Raw genomic sequence first — 25,127 nt, 5'->3', positions numbered from 1 at the left:
CGCGTGTATATGTCAACAAGACCAGGCAGACATACGCAAAGCAACCGGGAATAAAAGCTCTGTTCTGTTCGCTAGGATCAGCAATCATCATCAAATGTGATTAAGAGTAAGTTTCACATGTTTAAAGTGTTTTAAAACAGAGTATGTGTGTAATTAATTACAGCGTTTTACTTCATCAGCACAGCCGCGTGTCAGAACAATTATAAAAGAAGACGCTTCAATCCCGGTTTGTGGAAGTTAAATCAGGTTTATTTTGTACATTAGCATAACAGATATCCACACAGCACTTGAGGTTAGCCTTAACTAAGCTAAGCGCGCTCTGTCTGTCTGTCTGCCTGCCTGCGTGTGTATCTGTGTGTGTGTGTGTGCGTGTGCGCGCGCGTTAACTTTGTAACGATATTGTGTGTGACTCATCAATGCAACTTCACAATACTGATTAGTAAATGTTAGTTCTTACTGTAGTATCTCACAAACGCTACATGAGACCTTCTTCCTTTAAGTCTGTCTGTTGTCTGACGCAGCTGAGGGAGGAGGCATGTAGAAATAGTGGGCGGGAAAGACTCGTCTTAAAGGCGCAGTACGACAAAACCACCCCCTGCTGGAAATCAGTATAAAACAGCATCTTGTAAAAGGTATAATGGAAAATCTGATGGTTATTTTGATCTGAAACTTTATATACACATTCTAGAGACGCAAAAGACTTATATTAAATCTGAAAAAAGGGGTAACCTAGGTGCCCTTTAAAGTCAAAACGGTCACAAATCAAATTTAGATGAACCCAAGCTCATGTCTCGGCTCGTGGAGTAAGCGTCTTCTCACACCCCTATAAGAAAAAGATATAGATCTGGAACTGACCGGTATCGAATTCAAAGTATGGGTGCTGTATTTCAAACACGTTAAGTACACCAAGTCCTTGCATCTTCTCACTTACGTTGCTTTTTATCACTCTCTCTTTCTCACCGTCAGCATCGTATGGTGGGTTCAATCACTCTCATGTCACCCCCAACACATCTCTGGGGTTCGTTCAGGCCACACCGTCCCGGGTTCTGCCTTCACCCACCGTCAACACACGCGAGGCTTTGGGTAAGAGCACACTCGCAGATCACACTTCACTTCAGGCCACATGTAATACTGCACTCTTTGTTATTACGCTGACTACTGCAAAAGAGACACGATTCATTTCCTTTATTTTCTGTGGAAAAAATGTCAGCACAGGTCAGAATGCCACATGCTTGTTAGAAGTTGAGTGTCAAAACTGTTTATGAGAAGGTTAGAATCGTAAAAAAAACGGTCTGGAGGAAGTTTGAGCCTGGTAAGGTTGAAATCTTGAATTGGAGATTGTGTAGAAAGGCTGGAGTGTGTGATGATGTGGAGTTGTTGGAGTGTGTGGTGATGTTAATGAGGGAACTGCTGTGTTTGTGTCGCTCTGTGTCCTCATGTAGGTGTGATCATGGACATGTTTCAAGCGCCGACGCTCCTCCAGGAGTCCATGTTCAACAGCAGCGTTCAGCCTGAAGACAGCTTCGAGAAGAGCTGCCGGATCAGTACGACACACACACACACCCATGCATAACTACCAACATACACTCTCACATTCTTATATGCATGCATAAATACATGCATACATACACGCACACACATACACATGCATGCATTCATATATATATATATATATATATATATATATATATATATATATATATATATATATATACACACACACACACACACACACACACACACTCACCCGTGCAAAACCATACACACACATGCATTATATTCATACATTCATGCAGACATACACACATAGTGCATACACTGACACTCACCCATTCACAACCACACACACACATTATTACTTGCATACACACATAAATATACATACATGCATGCATGCATTCATAAACACGTACACGCAGAGAGATACACACAAGCAAAACAATCCAACATACACACGCAAACACATGCATACACGCATATATGCATGCATCATACACACATGTATACCCATATGCACAATCATGCATGAATGCACATACCACACACACAGACCAACACAAACCAGTTGCACACCTACATACACGCATGCATGTACAAACACATATACGTGCGCACACACGTGTACAAATGCATGCATGCACACATACATACACACAAACATAGAGATGTGCACACAAACAGAAAGGCGCACACACAAACACATACTGTATATACATGCATGTATACATGCGCACACACACATGCATACATGCATGCATTCTCTGCTTTGGCTGCTGGTTGTTTATTCAGGGATGTGTTTCTGCTGGCTGTAATGTTATTGTGATGTTTAGGTAGCGCCCCCTCCTGTGTAAAAGCTGCCAGCGCAACTCCGTTCATGATCTACCAGGACCGAGATCAGTCACAGAGCGCAGGGTGAGACCAAGCCTTCATTCATCCTGCAATCAGGCTAGCATAGGGCTGATGGGAAATATTGAAAATGCTTAAACACTTTTTGTCTTTTTCCAATATTAGATGTTATCAATCGATGCATTGCAATACACTCAACAGCCACTTTATAAGGTACATCTTACTAGTACTGGGTTGGACCCTCTTTTGCCTTCAGAACTGTCTTTGTGATTCAACAAGCTACTGGAAATATTCCTTAGAGATTTCGCTCCATATAGACATGATAGCATCACACAGTTGCTGCAGATTTTTCGGCTGCACATCCATGATGCCAATCTCCCGTTCCACCACATCCCAAAGGTGCTCTATTGGATTGAGCTCTGGTGACTGTGGAGGCCATTTGAGTACAGTGAACTCATTGCAATGTTCAGGAAAGCAGTCTGAGATGATTCACGCTTTGACATGGTGCGTTATCCTGCTGGAAGTGAGGATTATCTTGCTGCCATCAGAACATGGATACACTGTGGTCATAAAGGGATGGACATGGTTAGCAACAATACTCGGGTTGGCTGTGGTATTGACACAATACTCAGTTGGTACTTACGGACCCAAAGTGTGCCAAGAAAATCTCCCCCACACCATTACATCACCAGCACCAGCCCAAACTGTTGATACAAGGCAGGATGGATCCATGATTTCATGCTGTTGATGCCAAATTCTGAACTGACCATCGGAATGTTGCAGCAGAACTAGAGACTCATCAGAGCAGGCAACGTTTTTCCAATCTTCTATTGTCCAGTTTTGGTGAGCCTGTGTGAATTGTAGCCTCAGTTTCCTGTTCTCAGCTGACAGGAGCGGCACCCGGTGTGGTCTCCTGCTGTATTAGCCCATTCGTCTCAAGGTTGGACATGTCGTGCCCTAGAGATGGTTGTGTGTGAAAATCCCAGTAGATCAGCAGTTTCTAAAATACGCAGACCAGCCTGTCTGGCACCAATAACCATGTCTCGTTAAAAGTCACTTAAATCAACTTTCTTCCCCATGTCTTCATGCCTAAATGCATTGAGTTGCTGCCATGTGATTGGCTGATTAGAAATTGAGTTAACGAGCAGTTGGACTACCTAATAAAGTGGCTGGCGATTGTAGTGTAATTAAAGTAATCGTGATGGTGTCATAATAATTGTTACAAAATAGATAATAATTACTAAAAATGTCAATAAAATTAGTATATTTGCTTCTGCATTAAAATAACTCTTACTCTACTGTACTATACTACTGAATGCTACCTGTATATAAAATAGCGTCCGCTATAAATATGTATATTGTAACGTCACATGCAGGTAAACCTTGTAAATGTATCTTAAAAAGTGCTTAAAATTGACTTTTGAGAAATTGTGTAAGAACCCTGTGTAAAGTGAACTACTTCTGCTAGTTGTTTTTCTGATGCTCAGACCGCATTCTCTGTCCTTCAGGTCTGATCAGGCTGGAAACAAGCCAGCGGTGACCCGAGCACTGATGGAAATCCCAGTGTCCAAAGCCAATGTAAGTGTCACAGTTTGGATTAGTGTTGTCAAAAATATCGATATTTTGGTAAGCATCGATACTGTGTTATTTAAAACACACTGCTTGCTTGTGTGACAACATGGAAAAATCAACAAGCCAGAATCAACAGAAACGCCAGATTACTATTCGCTAAATTACACTGGGAAAGAGACTAATTTTTGGAGACATGTCTTGTGCTCTGATGGAGCTAAGATTGAACTGTTTGGCCATAATGACCAGTGTTACATTTGGAGGACAAAGGGGAAAGCTTACAAGCCTACGAACACCATCCCAACTGTGAAGTATGGGGGCGGCAGCATCATGTTGTGGGGCTGTTTTGCTGCAGGTCAACTTCACAGCATAGATGGCATCATGAAGAAAGAACATTATGTAGAAATACTGAAGCAACATCTCAAGACATCAGCCAGGAAATTAAAACTTGGCCACAAATGGCTCTTCCAAACAGACCATGACCCTCAGCATACTGCCAAATTTGTACAAATGAGCTTTAAGAACTACAGAGTGAATGATTTGGAGTGGCCATCACAAAGCCCTGATCTCAGTCCTATAGAACATTTGTGATCAGAGTTGAAAAGGCTTGTGCGAGCAAGACAGCCAACAAATCTGACTCAGTTACACCAATTTTGTCAGGAGGAATGAGTCAAAATTCCTGCAAACTATTGTTAGAAGCTTGTGGAAGGAGACCCAAAACATTTGACCAAAGTTATACAGTTTACAAGCAAAGCTAAAAAAAATACCAAGGAAATGTGTGTAAACTTTTGACTGTCTAGAAATTATTTAAAAAAATCTCTCATTATTCTGGCGTTTAGCAAATTTAAATCATTTGGGTAATCCTAACCTAAAATAGTAAACGTTTAGCATGATTTACCATCAGACATTTAAAAAAAAATGCTTATGTTCCTTTTTTTAGAGTGTGTGTAAAGTTCTAGTTTCAACTGTATATACATATTTCTATCTTTATCACGGGATCATTTCCCCCAGAATCATTTTGCCCTAGTTTACCCGTGTGTCTGTGTGTGTGCCTCCATTAGGAGACTCCAGTCAGCACAGAGTTCATCACGGATGAGAGCACCATGTGGGGTGCACGAAACGTCTCTGTGGGCCCATGTCCGAACCATACACGGGATTTCAGCCTGTCTGCTCACCTGGTGTCCACACCGCTGCACCCTCATGCTCCACACTCGTGGGATGCAGAGCAGAGCCAAGGTATGACACACACCAGCAGTCATCTGTTACGCCGCTGCTCATCCGACTCTGGCTTTAACTGTTTTTTCTCAGAGGAAAACGCAGTGGTCAGAGGCGTCAGCGCTGCAGAGGAAACCCCATACCTCAGACAGCCCACCAAACTCAGGTAACGTCCTCACAGAGCGGCAGTCTAAAGCACTGATTCTGTGTTCTTTTTTCTGTTACTTGAAGTTTATTTAGTATGTTAAATAACCAGGCTTTATTATAGACAGTTATTATCCATAAATATTTAATTAGTTCATGTGTCACATTATCTTGAATGAAATTAACTGTCTTTGATGTTTTCTGATGTAGGAGCGGTATATTAAAAACAAGCCTAGAGCGCCATCTGCTGTTAAAAACTAACCTAGAGCTCCGTCTGTTGTTTAAAAACAAGCCTAGAGTGCCATCAGCTGGTAAAAACCAACCTAGAGCGCTGTTTGCTGTTAAACACTAGCCTAGAGCACCATCTGCTGTTAAACACTACCCTAGAGCGCCGTCTGCTGTTAAAACTAGCCTAAAGCGTCGTCTGCTGTTAAAACTAGCCTAGAGCTCCATCTGCTGTTAAAACTAGCCTAGAGGTCCGTCTGCTGTTAAAACTAGCCTAAAGCGTCGTCTGCTGTTAAAACTAGCCTAGAGGTCCGTCTGCTGTTAAAACTAGCCTAGAGCTCCATCTGCTGTTAAAACTAGCCTAGAGCGTCGTCTACTGGTAAACACTAGCCTAGAGTGCCATCTGCTGTTAAAAACCAACCTAGAGCACCGTCTGCTGTTAAAAACCAACCTAAAGCGCCATCTTCTGGTAAAAACCAACCTAGAGCGCCGCCTGCTGTTTAAAAACAAGCCTAGAGTGCCATCTGCTGGTAAAAACCAACCTAAAAAACCATCTGCTGTTAAACACTGGCCTAGAGCGCCATCTCCTGGTAAAAACCAACCTAGAGCGCCGTCTGCTGTTTAAAAACAAGCCTAGAGCGCGATCTGCTGGTAAAAACCAACCTAGAGCACCGTCTGCTGTTAAACACTGGCCTAGAGCGCAGTATGCTGTTAAAACTAGCCTAGAGCGCAGTCTGCTATTAAAACTAGCCTAGAGCGCCATCTACTGTTAAAACTAGCCTAGAGCGCAGTCTGCTATTAAAACTAGCCTAGAGCGCCGTCTACTGTTAAAACCAGCCTAGAGCGCAGTCTGCTGTTAAAACTAGCCTAGAGTGCCATCTGCTATTAAAACTAGCCTAGAGCGACGTCTACTGTTAAAACCAGCCTAGAGCGCAGTCTGCTGTTAAAACTACCCTAGAGCGCCGTCTGCTATTAAAACTAGCTTTGTCTGCTGCTAAAGCTAGCCTAGAGGTCAATCTCCTGCTAAAACTAGCCTAGAGGTCCGTCTGCTGTTAAACTCTAGCCTAGAGCGCCACATGTTATTAAACACTAGCCTAGAGCACCACCTGTTGTTAAACACTAGCGTATAGCGCTGTCAGTTGTTAAAACGTCAAATGTCATCTGTGAAACGGTTTGAGTTTCCGCTTAGTGTTCCGCTTAGGACGACACTAGATTCAATGCTGTTGAGTGTGTAAGTACACACTTCATAGTGTGCCATTTGCGGCACTGTAAGTGTGGAGTAACTAACCTGTATCGGGTTTGCTTGCAGCCCAATCATGGAGCAGAGCCCAGCGGAGGAGAAGCCGGCCGAGTGCAGCATGCAGGCTCAGGGCACTATAGTTGGGGAGGGGGTGTCTTTAGCACAGCAGAGTCAAGGACTTTCTCTGGCCCAGAGCAGCTGCAGCAGCAGACACCCGCTGGCTGCTTTGTCCTTTCCCGACCACACGGCCCTCCGAGCACAGGACGAGTCCTTGAGGAACAGCAGCAGACCCGCCTGGAGCATCTATCAGAGCCCAGAGAAGGAGCCCTCGCTTCTGGACACAGCCAAAGATGAAGACCTACTGCCCACGACCTCCTTCCACAGGCATTCGTCAGGGATGAAGCCTTTGGAGACACCGGATATTCCAGACATGAGCCCCAGAGCCGCTCCTGGACTCAACTGGTTCCAGATGGACAGCTCCACACATGCAGCAGAACCAGATTTGGATGTCATGATGAGTCCCCCTCCTGTCCCTGGAGCCTGGAACATCTACCAGAGTCCGGAGAAACCACCCAAAACAGACTTCCTGTGGGCCATGAGCCCTAAGCCAATAGCAGAGCATGCTTTACACATGGAGGAAGTGGACGTTCTGCTTCCTGAAAGGTCTTTCCTGCAGCGGGAGCCAGGCGTGGAAGCACTGCAAGTGTTGCATGAGTCTCTCCTGATGAGTCCCAAGCGAACCCCAGCAGCCGCTCAGGAGGAGCACTGGAGTCCAAGAGCAGACTGGTCACACACTGCCAGCCCACAGCGGCCAGTAGAACAGCATCTGAATGTCATGACTAGCCCCCCGCAGGGCGCCAGGACCCCCAGAGCACCCATGAGCCCCATGGACACATCCAGAGCAGGTACTGCCATAACAATTAGACTTCTGCATCGAGTGATCTCCGTAACCCACAGTGCAGACCTTACATGTAGCAGTGCATTTATACTTCTGCCTTTTGTTTGTGTTGCTCTGCAATAAGACTTCTGAAACACTGGTGGTGAGGTTTCTATATTTCTGTGTCAAGTTTGTTTACTGGTAATAATAATACACACCAGCTGATTGAGGAAATGTTTCACAGACGTACATTTATAAATAATGATTAAATATATATATTAAATATAAATAAATACATGAAATAATATAAAAGTCAAATTAAATATATAAATAAATGTAATCTAAATAATAATAATGAAATGCATAATATAAATATAAATAATATAAATATAAATATAAAAAATTAAATAAATCTAATTAAATTAAATGAAAATATTAATTAAAAATAAACAATATAAACGAGTATATTAAATATATAAACTAATTACATTTAAATAAACAAAATGAATAATATAAGTAAAATTAACTATAGATAATAATTTGAATATAAATAAATTGTAAATTAAATAATATAAATACATTTATTTAAATTTTAATAATTACATTAAGTACATAAAATAAATACAATTATATCAAATAAGTAAATTAAATATATAAATGATTAAAAATTGAATGAATAATATAGATAGATTTAAATGTATAAATAAATAATAAATACAATTTAACAAAATAAACATACATAAATGATAAGTTAAATTAATGAGTAATATAAATTAATAATTTAAATATATAAATAAATTCAATGAATAATATAAATAAATCAAATGATATTAAATAAATATCAAGTGTAAATGGCCTGTTCTCATTATGTGTGTGCTCCTGCAGTGTGTGTTCCTTTGGTGCCGGACCCTTGGGACGAGGAGCTGATTGTGTCTCTGCTCTCGAACCTGCAGCCTCCTCTCTCCTCACAGCCCAACCTCACCGTCTGGAGCTGCCACCTGCCCTCCATCACTCCCAAAATGACCGTCCAGATCGGTACGTCCTGCTAATAATAATAATAATAATATATATATATATATATATATATATATATATATATATATATATATATATATATATATATATATATATATATATATATATATATATATTAGTCATTAAATATAAATAAAAAAAAATAATTAATAAAAGTATCAAACTAAATATATAAATACATTTAAATAATAATAAAATAAATAAATGATATAAATAAAAAAATGAAATATAAATACATTTAATAAAAATATAAACAACTTTAAAATAAACAATATAAATGAATAAATTAAATATGTTAATTCAATATCAATAAATAAATGTAATGGATAGTATAAATACATCAATTAGGTATATCGATCAATTGAATATAAAACAATAATAAAGTAAACAATATAAATACATTTAATTAAACTTAAATACACCTGAAACATAATATAAATAAATACAATTAAATACAAAATATACATTATTAAATATAAATAAATAAATAAATGCAATTAAATATATAAATAAGCTGATTATAAATAAATAACAAATTAAATAAATTATATAGTTTTAACAAAAATGAACATAAATAATAAATTTAATTAGTAAGTAATATAAATGAATATATTTAATCAAAATAAATAAAAATATGATATAAATAAATATATGAAATCAGTTCAATAAATTGTTATGATTGTAACTTATATATTCATACACACACACATATACATACACTCTGTAAATATATATTCAGCTTCAATATGGTGCGTGAGTTTTGTAGTAATGTATTATCTCTGTTATTGAGAAGATGTCTCAGTTTGTGCTGTCTAATATGAAGTCCTGATGCGTTTCCCAGCTGGAGAGTCTCTGCGTGTGGACTTTGTTCTGGGACAGGGAGCGTTCGCCACCGTCTACCAGGCCACCAACCTCATGACCACACAGAAGCTCTTCCTCAAGGTCGGTCTCTCAATCTCTCTCTCTCTCTCTCTCTCTCTCTCTCTCTCTCTCTCTCCTCTCTCTCTCTATCTCTCTCTCTCTCTCTCTCTCTCTCTCAGACACTCACACACACCCACCCAAATGTTTACACATTGCTTAATACACACAGAATGTACAGCAACACACACATCTTTACAGATGAAAACAGTTAAAGGTAATAAATATAAAATATTAATAAAATTAAAATTTTACAATATATAAACACCACTTTCTCCATGCCTTCTTCACCTCGGCGGGCTTTTTTCTGTTCATTCATGACATCTGCATTAGTATAATGCTATTATTATTATCAGTATTATTTATTATATTCATATTTATATTGCTTAATAAACACAAGTGTGAATTTGTCCACCTCTGGGGTTTTGGAGACGTCTGCATCACCATATGGGGCATAAGAACAGGATGTGTGTTTGGAAAAAGCTCAGGTTTTTGAGCACACTTCGTTATTATTGTTCATTTATTCATTTGCTGGAGATTAGAACTGAATTTAGAAATAGTTTTGAAAAATCTTTGCTCTTAACAAACTTAATTAATAATGTGAGCTAATGAATGTGTTCAGTTGAGTGAGTTTCCACAGTTTCCTCACTTCACCGAAGTTGAGGAGTAAAGAGTAAAAGTATAGAGAAAGTAAAGAGGCTGAATGGAGGAGGGTCGTTCTTTATCCTCGTGCTGCAGATGCTCTGTTTAACTGTTTTCTCGCTAGTGAAGCGTTCAGTTTTTACACTTACAAATTTCTATTCTTTTTTTTTTCAGTGTAGCTGAGTTTCTGCCATGATAACTAAGTGTGATCATGTGCATTGATGGTATTGATCATCCCGTGCTCTTCCTGTAGGTGCAGAAGCCTGCGAACCCCTGGGAGTTTTACATTGACTGTCAGCTGAACAAGCGTCTGCAGCCCAGCGAGAGGCATCTCTACAACAGCATCCACTCCGCTCATCTGTTCAACAACGGCAGCGTCCTCGTCGGACAACTGCACAACTGCGGCACACTGCTGGTGAGAACACACACACACACACACACACACACACAGATTCTATTTTTTTTTTTTTGCTTTATTAAGAACCAGCCCGATTATGCAACAAAATCACTTCACATTCCTTAACAAGGATTAAATAAGAGAGGAAGAAATGAAATAAAAGTAATATTATTGATAGTAATAAAAGATACCTAATTACAAAATGCATAATTATCAAATTAAAAACAAATATATTAAACCTCCAGGACCGAGATCGTTGACCCCTGTTCTAATGGGTTGTTTTCCCCCACACCACTAATAACAGTGATGTTTTGGTGAACGTTTGTAGTTGTCTATTTTGTGTCTCAGTCATCCTGTAGGGCAGAAACAGGAGTAAATGTATGTGTAATGCGTGATGTGTGTCCCTCCAGAACGCTATAAACCTGTACAAGAGGCGCAGTGAGAAGCTGATGCCGCAGCCGCTGGTGCTGTACTTCAGCGTCTGCATCCTGAAGATGGTGGAGCTGCTGCATGCGGCACACATCATCCACGCAGACATCAAGCCCGACAACTTCCTGCTGGGTGAGAGGTAAGAGCACAGAGATCAGCTTTTATTTAAAGTCTAGCATTTCAGTCCAGATCAATTTAAATGTAGTACTGTAAACGTGTAAATGTATATTCAGTTTTTATATTAATTTCAGTAATATTGACTGATATGCAAATGTTTAACTTAATTAAATGTATCTTTATTTCTGTAGCACTTTTTAGGGATGCTCATTTCGGTTAATTTTGCTACCCGACAACCGCCGCTCATTAATCGGTTATTAACGGTTAACTGGTCAGATTACTATTAATTTTATATTAAACAAATTGACGTGTCTATTTTGTGTCCGACACATTAAATATTGCATAAAATACTGATTTATTGTTATATGCTAGCATATTAATAATAGAACATAACAACAGCATTTTCACACACCTGCAGTGTTTAGCACAGAAGAACAGAATAAACTAAATAAAATGAATAAAATAAAAAGGACTGCCCTAAATTATTTTTACTTAAATAATTAATTTATATTAAAAAACGAAAATACTGACTGATTATTTTATTATTAATAACCGGCATAGGCTGTTTTTTTCCAATCATATGTTTTTTCTTCCGTCAAATAAAAATAGCTGACTTCCTCAAATTGCTCGCTTCACGGAAAATATTCGTTTATTTAATGCCCCGCTTTTATTATTATTATCACAAAACCTTTTACATTTTTAATAGAAATCATTATTTTAAAGATTGTCTTGCTATATGGTTTCCTCTCTCTCCCTCGCGGTTCAAGTGCGCGAGCTGCGGTGATGAAAAGACAACAACAACGCGCGCATATGTTGACTTTTTGTAAACAGTTTTGTTGTTTGAATATGATATTGCACTAATGTGCATACATGCTTTATATGCTGTAAAATAAAAGGTAAAGCCTATTTGTTGCGTTTATGACGCAGATCCAGGTCAACATCAGCCGAAATGGCATCAGGGCCGAAAAGGCGCACCTTACTGCCTTTATGTTGACATGGATAAAAGAAGAGAAGTCCTCTATGAAACGACTGAATCAGCTGGGTATCGATTGTGCAAAAGTGTTGCTGTCTGTTTTTTACAAATCTTTACAATTACTTAAGAACTTTTAGATATTTGGACTAGAAACAAGACAAAAAATCTAAGTAAGTAAAGCATTTTTAGCAGTGTGACTCTTGTTGGAGACTGACTTTTATTTCTGAAGCTTCCAAAGCATTATAAATCTGTGGTAAAACTAGCCAGTACTCTCAGTACTCAGGGGGCTAACGTGTGTCTCATGAAGCAGGTCAGTGTGTTTTTGTAGCAGAAATATGTAACATTTATAAATTCTAAACTCAGATCACTGACACACTACTTTAAAAGCAGCGTTGCATTTAAAGTACAGATGAAATCAAAACTAACCATGTTGATTTTGTCAGCTCACATTGCTAGTTTAGTGCTGATCCATTCATCTGTGCATGTCATGAAGAAAAAAAACAAGTTTGCTCTTGTAATCTTTAACTGAAATCTGAAAATGCACTTCCTGTTTGTTTTCAGTTAAATTCTCAGATTAGGTCTGTCTGAGGTATTGGGCGTGGCTAACATACTTAACCACGCCCCTCTAGCTGTCAGTTTAGACCAGGGGTTCCCAAACTTTTTAGCTTGCGACCCCCAAAATAACAATGCTAGTGACTCGCGACCCCCAATATCCTCTGAGGTGATATATACAGAAACCTTGCATGCAATAGCGCACACACACCAATAGACCCAAGTTTATTCTTAGTTTAATCTTTTTTTAATGTAAATCAGAGTTGTAAATGTGCCAGAAAGTTTACCCTGATATTATAAAATCAATCTGCTGCATCTGACGCCATTGGTGTGTCTTTAAAATTATGTAATTACACCAGGGGTCGCAATCCAATAGAACTAGTAACTATAAGCTAATGTAGTAACTATATAGTATATATTAACTATAAACAACAATTTTTCTCTTCAGTAGTTTATTGATAAAATATGGTAATTCTTATGGTTTAATATAAATAAATAGATTTTTGGAAATCACCAGGCGACCCCCCCCCCTTCATTGTCTCGCGACCCCTTGGGGGGTCCCGACCCCCACTTTGAGAACCACTGATTTAGACAACAAACTGGTATGGTGAGCAGGAGGAGTCTGTTAGGTTGTAGTAACTCTCCCCAAACCCTTCTCCCCATCTTTCTGAATAAAACACCTACTTTACTACATCCAATCAGCTCGCAGGAGAAAAACAAGCCACGCCCACTGTTTTCTCATATAATATTCTGTTTCTCTTGGAACTGCATTACAATATGAAAAAAGTCTGTCACAGCTTCCAGTTCATGCGGACTATAACTCTGATTCCTGTTATACCCTGATGTACTTGGACACACTTGCCGGAAAATGTTGCACCTGTAAAGTTTGTAATGAATTAATATAGAGTATTAAACGCCTGCATGAATGCTGTGTTCAGGTTTCTGGAGAACGACTGCTTTGACCAGGAAAACCTGCAGCATGGCCTGGCTCTCATCGACCTGGGCCAGAGCATCGACATGACACTCTTCCCGGAAGGCACTGCGTTCACGGCCAAATGCATGACCTCCGGCTTCCAGTGCGTGGAGATGCTGAGCGGCCGACCCTGGACCTACCAGGTAACATCAGTCCCATCTGAACCACTCATCCATGAACCATGTCTTCAGTGTTATATGATCTGTTGGAAATCACTCTAGTGTGATTGTGTGGTGTTCAAGTTATCATCCATGTTGAAAACGAAATATATTTATTGACCACTGATGTAAAGATTAATAATAATACTTTATTTTTGTAGAGCTCTTTTAAAACTTAATACTTTACACTTAAAAATACAAGGATAGCGATGGAAAAAAATCACATATATCATATATATTAGAGGTGTGAAGCTACACTGGTCTCACGGTTCAGTTCGGTTACGATTATCATGCCATTGATTCGGTTCAATTCGATGTCTTGGTGCATCTCTGTGCATCACGGTGCTTTCCATACACAGTTTTAAATTCTTAACAGCAGCAATTCTTGTGTTAAAATGTATAAATATATTTATATACCTTCTGTAACACAATTTTGTCCTTTAATGCAGTCAAATATATAAACTGTACCTTTAAACAACACGAGCATTTATAGTAAATAAACAAAAATAAATATCCCGCTCGCTTTCTGAGCCTTGTCTTGTAAGTTCTTTCTTACCCCACTTTGATTGGTCACGCCTCAACAGAAAGGGCTGCGATTGGCTCATTCACAGATGAGTGACACTGATAAACAGCAGCGGCGATCACAGCTGATCCATGATAGACGCAGTGGAGAAATCTCTGCAGACACGTGCTTGTGTCTGTTTGCAGAAGTGTCGCTGTAACAGCCGAGAGCAAAGGTCACGCCAGCAGGACAAACAGGCCACAATGAGAGAGAGAGAGAGAGAAAGAAATGAAGTTTACTTTCATTCTCTCAGTCGCAGTGTAATAGGGGCTTCTGCTGTTTAGTGTCGTTGAAAGACTGTCCAGCAAACACACATGCAGTCAAATTGTGCGTAGTTTCTGCGTTTTTAAGTAGTTGGAGCATTGTAAATACTCACGCTTGCCTCCCTCGCCATAGTAAACTACGGCAACATAGTGCATGACATAAATGACGTCAGTACATAATAACCAGGTATGATTATTACTGAACCGATACCAAATTGTCTGCGTCTGCATCGCGGTGCATCGAAGAAACAATTGATTTTGACACCCCTAATATATATATATATATATATATATATATATATATATATATATATATATATGTGTGTGTGTGTGTGTGTGTGTGTGTATATATGTGTGTGTGTGTGTGTGTGTGTGTGTGTGTGTGTGTATATATGTGTGTGTGTGTGTGTGTGTGTGTGTGTGTATATATATATATGTGTGTGTGTATATATGTGTGTGTATATATATATACACACAGTTAGTCACATTATTAGCTCACCATTGATTTTTTTTGTTGTCTTTTTTAAATATTTCTTAAATGATGTTTAACAGAGCAAAGAAAGTCTTATTTGTTTTATTTTGGCTAGAATAAAAGTTTTAAATTTTTTAAAAACCATTTTAGGGACAATATTATTAGACCCTTTAAGCTATTATTTTTTCGATTAGTCTAAAGAACAAACCATCATTATACAATATATTATCTAATTACCCTATCCTGCCTAGTTAATCTAATTAACCTAATTAAGGCTTTAAATGTCACTTTAAGCTGTATAGAAGTGTCTTGAAGAATATCAAGTCTAATATTATTTACTGTCATCATGACAAAGATAAAATACATCAGTTATTAGAATATATATAAAAACAAAGCATGTAAATATAAACCCAACTCAAGTGCATCAAATGAACAACAAATGAGAAGGGGGCGGGGCATGCCAGACACTAGAGAGCATCTGATTGGTCAGAAGATTTGATGAGAAACTGAACTACGAGTTGACGTCAAAAGTCACGGATGCATTCAGGCGGCTTTGGAGGTTTCTATTGTTTTTTTTAGCACACTAGCTTATAGATGTCCTCAAGATGAACACACTGCTACTAAAACACGACACGACTTTAAAACGGTCACACTTAGAAAATGCCTACCTTTTTCTCGCTGTGAAATGGTCTGTATACTGAAGTTAAACGTGAGGTTGTGGTCCTCCGTCCAGCTCAGTTTGTTGTCTGCTCTCTCTCCTGCAGACCGATTATTTCGGGATCGCAGGGACGGTTTACTGTATGTTGTTTGGGACGTACATGGAAGTCAAACAGGAAGGCGATGTTTGGAGGACAAATGGAGTCTTTAAAAGGTAAAACACACACACACACGCACACATGCTGATGACGAGTTGTTGAGGAGGGCCGCGAGATGACCCTAATGCTCTTGTGTTTGTGTGTCAGGAACGTTCACGCTGATCTCTGGCAGGATTTCTTCCACACGCTGCTGAACGTGTCGGACTGCAGCGCTCCTCCGTGTCTGAGCGTCCTCCGCCAGCGGCTGCACGCCGTCCTGCAGCAGAACTACAACAGCAAGCTGCGCAGCCTGAAGAACCGGCTGGTGGTGCAGATCCTGGAGGAGGCCCGATCCACACGCAGGTGATCTGCACACGGGACAGCAGCAGCATGCAGGAGCCACCGTGCTCACACACCAATATATATGTATATACATGTTTGTTTGTGTGTGTGTGTGTGTGTGTGTGTACAGCCCATTTAGAAGATGTCATGCAGACACACAACGGATATATGCACGTGTGTGTGTGTGTGTGTGTGTGTGTGTGTGTGTGTATAAAGCCCATTTATGAGCTGGCACGTGGACACACACGGATATTTGTACACGTTTGTGAGTGTGTACAGCCCATTAAGAGCCGGTGCACATGCATACAGACACACAGATACACATGCACCAGTGTTTGTGTGTCTGGCATCCCATTCAGGAGCACGCATATGTGGACAAACACACACATACACGCAGATTTATATATGGACTCAAACAAAAAATATATATATCTGCATACGTGTGTGTGTGTGTGTGTGTGTGTGTGTGTGTGTGTTCATATAGCCTGATTCAAGAGGCAGCACTGTGTAATCCTTCAACACACACACATTTAGCTTCTTGTCGCTATTTTACATTTACTGTTGCCATTTTAAGGAAAAAAAAAGTCTTGTGTTTGTAGATTCGAGTAAATCTTGTTAGTGTGCTCGCTCTGTCACATACGATGGCATTTTTGGACAAATAAAGAGTTTTGATTCCAGTTTTTGGAGCTTTTCCTCTTCCTGTTCAGACTCTGTGATCTGTCTGTTAATAATGAAACCATATATTTACATTTCTGTCATGTATCCAGATGTTACTTGCATTAAGTTAATTTATAAACCAGGCATGTGATCAGCCGAGGACAAAAAAATGGAAGACGAGACCACCACACACTCCCCCCTTAAATAAATCTACAGGGTGTGCCATTAATATGGATTTACCTTAATAAAATGGGAATGGTTGGTGATATTAATGTCCTGTTTGTGGCACATTAGTATATGTGAGGGGGCAAAGTTGTCAAAATGGGGGGTGGCCATTTTGAAGTCGGCCATCTTGGATCCAACTTTTGTTTTTTTCAATAGGAAGAGGGTCATGTGACACGTCAAACTTCTTGGGAATTTCACAAGAAAATCAATGGTGCGCTTGGATTTAACGTAACTTTATTCTTTCATGAGTTATTTACGAGTTTCTGACCACTTATAGAGTGTGTTCAGTGTGCTGCCCATTGTGTTGGATCGTCAATGCAAGCCTCTTCACACACTGATAGCAACACCACAGGAGAAATGCCAGCACAGGCTTCCAGTATCCGTAGTTTCAGGTGCTGCACATCTTGTATCTTCACACCCCCAGCTTTGAGAACCCCTGTGCTAGTGTGTAAGCCTATGCATTAGTGTGGATGTGATTTAATTAAAGACACTCAAAGTTCGAAGATTTATTGTTTTGTCGGATCAAAAACTGACAGACATGTAGTGATTAAAATAGAAGTAAACCTGCAGCTGAAAGAGTTAAGCTCTTATTTTCACAATCATCATCACAGAAACGTCCACATAATTCACTCACAACCACATACATTAATACTTCAATATAAAAGTAAGCATTTGGTGTAGTTTAAACACACAACACTGTATAAAATAACTCCTTCCAAGACTCAAACTAATTCTTTATTTTTTTTACATCGTTCAACACACACACACACCATTTTAAACTTCATCCGTGGATAAAAACAGAGGTTTGTTCAGTAGTGTTGCGCTGTCTCGTGTTTCTAATGTTCATGAACTGTGATTAATTTGTCCACTATTAAGGTATTAAGGGCATTTCCATTAGAAAAATCACTGACAGTCACAGAGATATGGCTCTAAGCAAGCAGCAAAGGTTTGACCATCACAGATATTTCAGTATTCTTTGTGCAAAATAGAGGTGTTCAATCAAATATTGTGTGTTTCATCTGCTGGAACAGCGACCCCTGCTGTCAAAACACACTTCCGCAACTAAAAGCCAACGAAGCTGAGCTTCACAGCAGCTTTGAACGCTTCAGGTTTTGGACGTCTTTTTTCAGTAAATGATGTGTAATACTGAAGCTGAAGGTCTTTGCTTGAGTCTCATATTCGCAGTCAGCTCAAGCAGAAACGGTCTATTGAGAATCCTTCATTATTTATCACAATCCTTCATTATATCGCCTCATTCGTACACCGTAAAGGTGATTTCCTCACACTTCTTACTTAGTTTTAGTCTTGTTTCTAGTCCAGATATCTAAAAAGTCTTAAATCAAGAAGCTTTTTCTAGACGAGCAAAACATACTGTCCTGTTTTCAGAAATAATATGCCAGTAATAAGAGTGTTTTCCTTAAAACAAGCAAAATAATCTGCAAATGAGGGGAACTCTGTGAAGTGCTCATGAGGGTGTGGACATGGCTTCAGTGGCGTTACGGTGTTCATTCAGGGCTGGAGTGGATTACGAGGCCCCAGTTTCGCTCCATCATGCTGAAATCGTCCTCCTGTTCGCAGCCGTCCACCGAGGTCTGCGTCAGGATCAGGTTGGGCAGGAGTGAAACCGCTTCAGTCTGGACCCCCGACTCGTCCTCCAGACCCAGCAAACCCATGAGAGGGATTTTCAGTTCTCCAGACTCTGGGCTCCAGTCCACGAAAATCTGCGCCTCCTCTTCAATATGGTGGTCTTGCGGGTCTGCCGTGTGGCCTTGTGTCCTGTACTGGCTGACCTCGACTTCACTGTGGTCAACCTTAGCCCGGATGACGAAAGCGTAATCTCCAGCCTCGCTGTGATGGTCTGCTAGCGGCTCAGAGTCCAGACTCAGCGAATCTCCGTCCTGCAGATCTCCTGAAAGGGAAGCGGGCCCGGCCGGGGGCAGAGGCTGCTGCTGAGCGTATGATCCGGCCGGCTGCGGGACGGCGTTCACAGGCTCCTCTGAAGAGTCTTCAACAGAGAACGGCAGCGGCAGAGCAGGACGCAGCACTGAGGAATCATCCAGCTTGATGTTAAAGATGACCGTCTGAGGAACCTCTGGTTTGAACGTTTGAAGCTTTTCGCTCAGTTGAACCAGCTGCTGAAATGAGAGAAGTGCAGCGTTAAACAGATTTCCTCTGAGAGATGCAGTGAGCTTCATTCATTTGGGAAACATTTGATTTACACTACCTGCCAATTTTAAAGGTGTTGCTTAGTGGTTGCTAGGGTGTTCTGAGTGGTTGCTAAGGTTTTGCTAGGCGGTTGCAAAGGTGTACTAGGTCATTGCTATGGTGTTACTAGGATGCTTTTAATGGTTGCCAGACGGTTGCTAAGGCATGTTAGGGAGTTTTAGGTGGTTGCTAAGGTGTTCTGATTGGTTGCTAGGTGGTTGCTAAGGTATTGGTAGGCAGTTGCTATGGTGTTGCTAGGGTGTTCTGATTGGTTGCTAGGTGGTTGCTAAGGTTTTGGTAGGCGGTTGCAAAGGTGTACTACGTCATTGCTATTGTGTTTCTAGGATGCTTTTAATGGTTGCCAGATGGTTGCTAAGGCGTTGCTAGGTGGTTGCTAAGGCATCTTAGGGTGTTTTAGGTGGTTGCTAAGGTGTTCTGATTGGTTGCTAGGTGGTTGCTAAGGTATTGGTAGGCAGTTGCTATGGTGTTGCTAGGGTGTTCTGATTGGTTGCTAGGTGGTTGATAAGGTGTTCTGATTTGGTTGCTAGGTGGTTGCTAAGGTATTGTTAGGCGGTTGCAAACTAGGTCGTTGCTAAGGTGTTTGTAGGGTGCTTTGAGTGATTGCCAGATAGTTGCTAAGGCATTGCTAAGTGGTTGCTAAGACATTGTTAGGTTGTTTAAAGTGGTAGCAAGGTGGTTTCTAAGGCGTTGCTAGGGTGTTCTGAGTGGTTGCTAGGGCGTTGCTAGGATGTTTTGCCTGGTTATTAAGTCATTGCTTTGCGGTTGCTAAGGTGTCCTGAGTGGTTGCTAGGGTATTCAGAGTGGTTGCTATGCGGTTGCAAAGGTGTTCTAGGTCATTGCTAAGGTGTTGCTGGAGTGTACTGAGTGGTTGCTAAGGTGTTGCTAAGCGGTTGCTAGGGTATTCAGAGTGGTTGCCAAGGTGTTCTAGGTCATTGCTAAGGTGTTGCTGGAGTGTTCTAGGTGGTTGCTAGGCAGTTGCTTAGGCGTTGCTGGGGTGTTCTGAGTAGTTGCTAAGGAATTGCTAGGCGGTTGCTAGGTTGTTTCTAGATGGTTGGTAGTTTGTACTAATTGGTTGCTAGATGGTTGCTAAGGCATTGCTAGGTGGTTGAGGCGTAGCTGTGCGGTTGCAAAGACGTTCTGAGTGGTTGCTATGCAGTTGCTATGGTGTTGCAAGGTGGTTGCTATGGTGTTGCTAAGACGTTGCTAGATGCTAGCTAGGGTGTTGCTAGGCGGTTGCTAAGGTGTTCTGAGTGATTGCTAGGCAGTTGCTATGGCGTTGCTATGGTGTTCTAGGTCATTGCGAAGGCATTGTTAGGTGGTTGCTAAGGCATTGCTAGACGGTTGCTCGGGTGTTCCGGGTGGTTCTGTAGTGGCAGATTCTGTCTGGGCCTAGTTATCAGTTTTTTAAATGTTGTGGTTTGTTTGTCTAAGAAAGTGTGTGTGTGCATGTATACAGGTGTATGTGGTTTACAGGGACACAAATTTGCATGACATGGTTATGACTTAGTTGTACTACATTAAGCTGGTTTACAGGGACACACCTTGTGTCCCTTTAATGAAAATGCTTAAAGATTATGTTTAACGAGCTCTTATTTTTATCAAATTTGCCTGTGCAGGATGAGTTTAAGGTAAGGGGTGAAGCAAAGCCATATAATAAGTGGTCTTTACTGTATCCTGTGTCCCTGTAAACCGTGTGTGTGTGCGTGCATGCGTGTGCGTGCATGCGTGTGCGTGCATGCGTGTGCGTGCGTGTGTGTGTGCTGTTCTTACTGTGCTCTTGGGCAGTTTCTGTCTGTGGTCAGTGATGTAGCAGCGGATGAGAGCCCCGAGCACAGCCATCACACACAGACAGAGGGCAGACGGCAGCACACCGCCCAGCATGGCAGCCAGCAGCTGATCTCTGAACGGGTCTGCAGCAGGACAGAAACACAGAATGCTTTCAGTAAAAAAAAACAAGTAGATGTATGATATGAGACTTGATTGTTTACTGAATTTGATTTGCGTTGTATACCTTTAGCTTAAGGTAAAAAAAATAAAAAATAAAAAAAAAAATATATATAATTTATTTCATTTTTTTTAAACAAAATTAAGTGCAGAAAGAGCAGAAAAATGTTCCCAGATTTCTCTTTCTGTGCAGAAATTTCTAAATAAATAAAAATTTGTGGCTTTATGCGAAATTTTTTACTTAATATTTTTAACTTTAATCTAACTAGGCAGTGTGGTGGTGCAGTGGGTAGTACTGTCACCTCATGGCAAGAAGGTCGCTGGTTTGAGCCTTGGCAGGGTCAGATGGCATTTCTGTGCTGAGTTTGCATATTCTCACTGTGTTGGCATGGGTTTCCTCCGGGTGCTCCGGTTTCCCCCACAGTCCAAACACATGCGGTACAGGTGAATTGGGTAGGCTAAATTGTCAGTAGTGTATGTGTGTGTGGATGTTTCCCAGAGATGGGTTGCAGCTGGAAGGGCATCCGCTGCTTAAAACATGTGCTGGATAAGTTGGCGATTCATTCCGCTGTGGATACCTTGGATTAATAAAGGGACTAAGCCGACAAGAAAATGAATGAATGATTGTTTGGTAAATGTGTGGCGCAGTGGTTAGCACTGTTGCCTCACAACAAGAAAGTCACTAGTTCGAGTCCCGGCTGTCAGTTGGCATTTCTGTGTGGAGTTTGCATATCCTTCTCATGTTGGCGTGGGTTTCCTCTGGGTGCTAAACACATGCGCTATAGGGGAATTGAATGAACTAAATTGGCCGTAATGAGTGTGTGTGTGTGTGTGTTTCCCAGTACTGGGTTGCAGCTGGAAGGGCATCCACTGTGTAAAACATATGCTGGTTCATTCCGCTGTGGCGGCCCCTGATAACCACAGGAGTAAGCCGAGGGAAAATGAATGAATGTTTGGTAAACAAAGCAAATCTCTCGTGTAATAAATCTACTAAATATAAAATATTAGATTACAAACTGTATTGTAAATAAGTAATACAGATATTTGCATATTAGTTAATAAAATGACTGATACCGTCATAAATGTATCATCATCTATTTACACGTTTAAATAAGTCAACAAAGACACTCAGTGATGAGCTCAAAATTCGGTGTGTTGTGATTCTGTGTGGGTCTGCTTATCGCTAAAGCTCTTTTTTTTTTAGCTTGAGGGCTTGCGTGCAACAGGGCGCAGCAGTTTACACATTAACACCCAGCACACACATGAAGACTGTAAACCAGCTCTCAGGCATGAGGAAGTCCAGCTCAGAGCACGCTGGGAAAACACCAGCACCGATGATAAGAATTCAAAGGTTTCCTCGACCTGTCATGTCGCTCACACTGATCAAACCGGTTGGATGTGAAAGTGAAAGCACAGGAATGCTTCTTGGGCTGATGAAGGTGATTATGGCGGTACCTTTGGGTGTGTGGACGCACTGCTTTTGGCTGGGTATGTAGGACAGCGGGATAGACTCAGACTGGGCCTGAGCGACCACACAGAACTGGGTGGAAAACTCCAGCTCGCCCAGACTCAAGCTCCCATTGGTCAGCCTGAAGACATCCTAGAAGAAATGGACAGAAATGCATGATTTCCCTGCTCACGCTTTATATTTTAGGTTCAATAGCAAACAATTACCTTGAGACTTTTGTCCAAATAAGCTATTAATTTGCTGTGTGGTAAAAGAGACGTATTATGCTCTTTTTACAAGATGTACTTTAATGAGTGTGTATTGAAGTTTCAGCTCAAAACACCACACCAATAATATCTATAACTCTCTGAAACTGACACTTTTAGGTTTTGATCCTTATTGTGGTGTTTTGGTGACTGTCGCTTTAAATTCAAATGAGATTGTGCTCTTTTTCAGAAGAGGGCGGAGCTACAAATGCCCCTGTGCCAGCATAGTGGCAGATTCAGAAACAAGACTAACGTCCTATGCTGATGAGGGAGAGATGGTCACTAGTGGGCGGGGCTTTCATCCTCTGATGACACGTACAAAGGGAGAATGTCAATCAAAGTGTTTTTATCAAGTCAGTTTACCATTAGAAGATGATTATATTCACACACTGCTGCCACACAACTGTTTAAATTTAGCATAATAGGTCCCCTTTAAAGTCAGTGTGCACAGGAAGATTCTGCAGACTTTTATTTCCAGCTGAAACAGAATATTGAGTTGGGGGTGGGGCTTTATCTTAAGGCAGGGGTCACCAAACTTGTTTCTGGAGGGCCGGTGTCCTGCAGATTTTAGCTCCAACCCTAATCAAACACACCTGAACAAGCTGATCAAGCTCTTACTAGATATACTTGAAACATCCAGGCAGGTGCGTTGAGACAAGTTGGAGCTAAACCCTGCAGGGACACCGGCCCTCCAGGACTGAGATTGGTGACCCCTAATTTAAGGCCTCGTCACCACTTCAAGTTCTAATCAGTATCAAACCTTTAACTTAATAAACAGTTGTAGTTAAATAAATCAATGGAGCACAACCGTGCAACAGATCTCAGATAAGCTCGGAGGAAACAAACCTTGAGAGAATAAATTACGTGGTTGTTTTCAGCGACAGGTTTCAGCCACTGTTTAAACTCGTCTTTCTCCAACCAGGAGTACGCAAACTTGCATTATCCCATTTTGCTGTCTGTTTTGCTCTAGTGCAGGGCTATTCAATTAGTTTGTCATGGGGGCCGGTTCATGAAAAGCATCCCAAATATGGGTCTGGAGAGATATGACTTGCAATATAAGTGATGACACGACAGCATATAAGGCCGTACTCACACTAGGTACAGTTGCCTCGAACCGGGCCAAAGCACGCTTGTCCCCCCTCCCGTGTCCCCCGACGGCCCCCACTCACACCACAAACGGGCTTCGACACGCTTACATCTCTCTCTCAGTAGCACAGTGGAGATTTCTCTAGTTATATCGTTTCAGTCGGTTGATATGCCGTCAAATATTTCGCCAAACAGCCCTTAGGGATGCGGTGACACGCAGTCAGATATTTCGCCGAACAGATCCGCCACTTTTGGCGCTCATAAACAATCATAAAGCTCTCGTGCTGCAGGAATGAGGAGGTCTGCTGAAGGCGCGCAGCTGTCGTGAAGTGAAGAGTTTGCGTCTTTAATAAACGACGGCAGTTTGCGTTCACTGAACAGTAAGAATGATTAATAAATCCATATGAAACAGTCCCTTAAAAGTCACGTCTCGCTTTCAGTTTCGGGCTTTGGCGCGTTTTGCACTCACACACAAGCGTACCGCGCCAAAGCCCAAGTGAACCGTGCTCAGGCACACCTCTTCCAACCGGGCCAGGGCCGGCCAAGTGAACCGTGCTTGAGCCCGATTCAGCGCACGCACACTTTTTAAACGATCCGGGAAACGGTCCTGGGCACGGTACGGATGGCATAGTGTGAGTAGGCCCTAAGAGCCCATATGCTGCATTTTTGCTCCTTAAGACACCCACGTTGGATCTTTCTATATTGTTAATAAACTGGATTTTGAAACTAAGTAACATCACTGCATTGTACAATGTGGCTTTTTTATTTTATTTTTACAAACATTTAAATATTGTATTTCAAAGCACAACAAAAGCGGTGCATTGCTGAAGTACGCTTCTTCTTCTGCGTAACAATTACGGATGCAACAATTATAGATTTTAATTGTACGATTATATAGTCTGAAGAATAATCACGGTTTTCACCTCTAATGTAAATTTAAGCTTTATATTAGGTATGTAAATGAACTTGTTATCATCTGCGTTCATACATACATAATCATTTGTAATAATTTGTCTAACATATCTTTTGTTTA

At 40.9% G+C, this 25,127-nt stretch overlaps 2 protein-coding genes across 6 annotated transcripts in view; one reads left to right on the top strand and one right to left on the bottom strand.

The window, feature by feature from the left end:
- bub1 (BUB1 mitotic checkpoint serine/threonine kinase) overlaps positions 1-16,920 on the top strand; it is a 31,313-nt gene extending 14,393 nt beyond the window's left edge. For 2 of the 4 annotated variants that reach the window (XM_073933968.1, XM_002665639.8), the window contains exons 12-25: positions 967-1,083; positions 1,443-1,544; positions 2,331-2,412; positions 3,855-3,924; positions 4,977-5,151; positions 5,224-5,296; positions 6,809-7,644; positions 8,502-8,651; positions 9,493-9,593; positions 10,465-10,626; positions 11,019-11,176; positions 13,618-13,795; positions 15,872-15,978; positions 16,070-16,920. In XM_073933968.1, the coding sequence (XP_073790069.1) occupies positions 967-1,083; positions 1,443-1,544; positions 2,331-2,412; positions 3,855-3,924; positions 4,977-5,151; positions 5,224-5,296; positions 6,809-7,644; positions 8,502-8,651; positions 9,493-9,593; positions 10,465-10,626; positions 11,019-11,176; positions 13,618-13,795; positions 15,872-15,978; positions 16,070-16,268 (2,510 nt within the window). In that variant the 3' untranslated portion in view covers positions 16,269-16,920. The remainder of the gene's footprint in view (positions 1-966; positions 1,084-1,442; positions 1,545-2,330; positions 2,413-3,854; positions 3,925-4,976; positions 5,152-5,223; positions 5,297-6,808; positions 7,645-8,501; positions 8,652-9,492; positions 9,594-10,464; positions 10,627-11,018; positions 11,177-13,617; positions 13,796-15,871; positions 15,979-16,069) is intronic. The other 2 variants (XM_073933970.1, XM_073933969.1) reach the window with 1 other exon arrangement.
- Positions 16,921-17,616: 696 nt separating this feature from the next.
- The window catches only part of il20ra (interleukin 20 receptor, alpha), a 19,927-nt gene continuing 12,416 nt past the window's right edge, over positions 17,617-25,127 (bottom strand). The window contains exons 5-7 of one of the 2 annotated variants that reach the window (XM_005160336.6): positions 22,751-22,895; positions 21,122-21,261; positions 17,617-19,257 (exon numbers count right to left, since the gene is read on the bottom strand). In XM_005160336.6, coding sequence (XP_005160393.1) covers positions 18,631-19,257; positions 21,122-21,261; positions 22,751-22,895 — 912 coding nt within the window. In that variant the 3' untranslated portion in view covers positions 17,617-18,630. Of the gene's footprint in view, positions 19,261-21,121; positions 21,262-22,750; positions 22,896-25,127 lie in introns of both variants that reach the window. The other variant, NM_001079676.2, reaches the window with a different exon arrangement.

This window comes from Danio rerio, chromosome 20 (genome assembly GCF_049306965.1).
Source record: "Danio rerio strain Tuebingen ecotype United States chromosome 20, GRCz12tu, whole genome shotgun sequence".
Taxonomy (NCBI): domain Eukaryota; kingdom Metazoa; phylum Chordata; class Actinopteri; order Cypriniformes; family Danionidae; genus Danio; species Danio rerio.
Note: the sequence above shows the minus strand (reverse complement) of the source record. Positions and strands in the feature narration are given on the sequence as shown.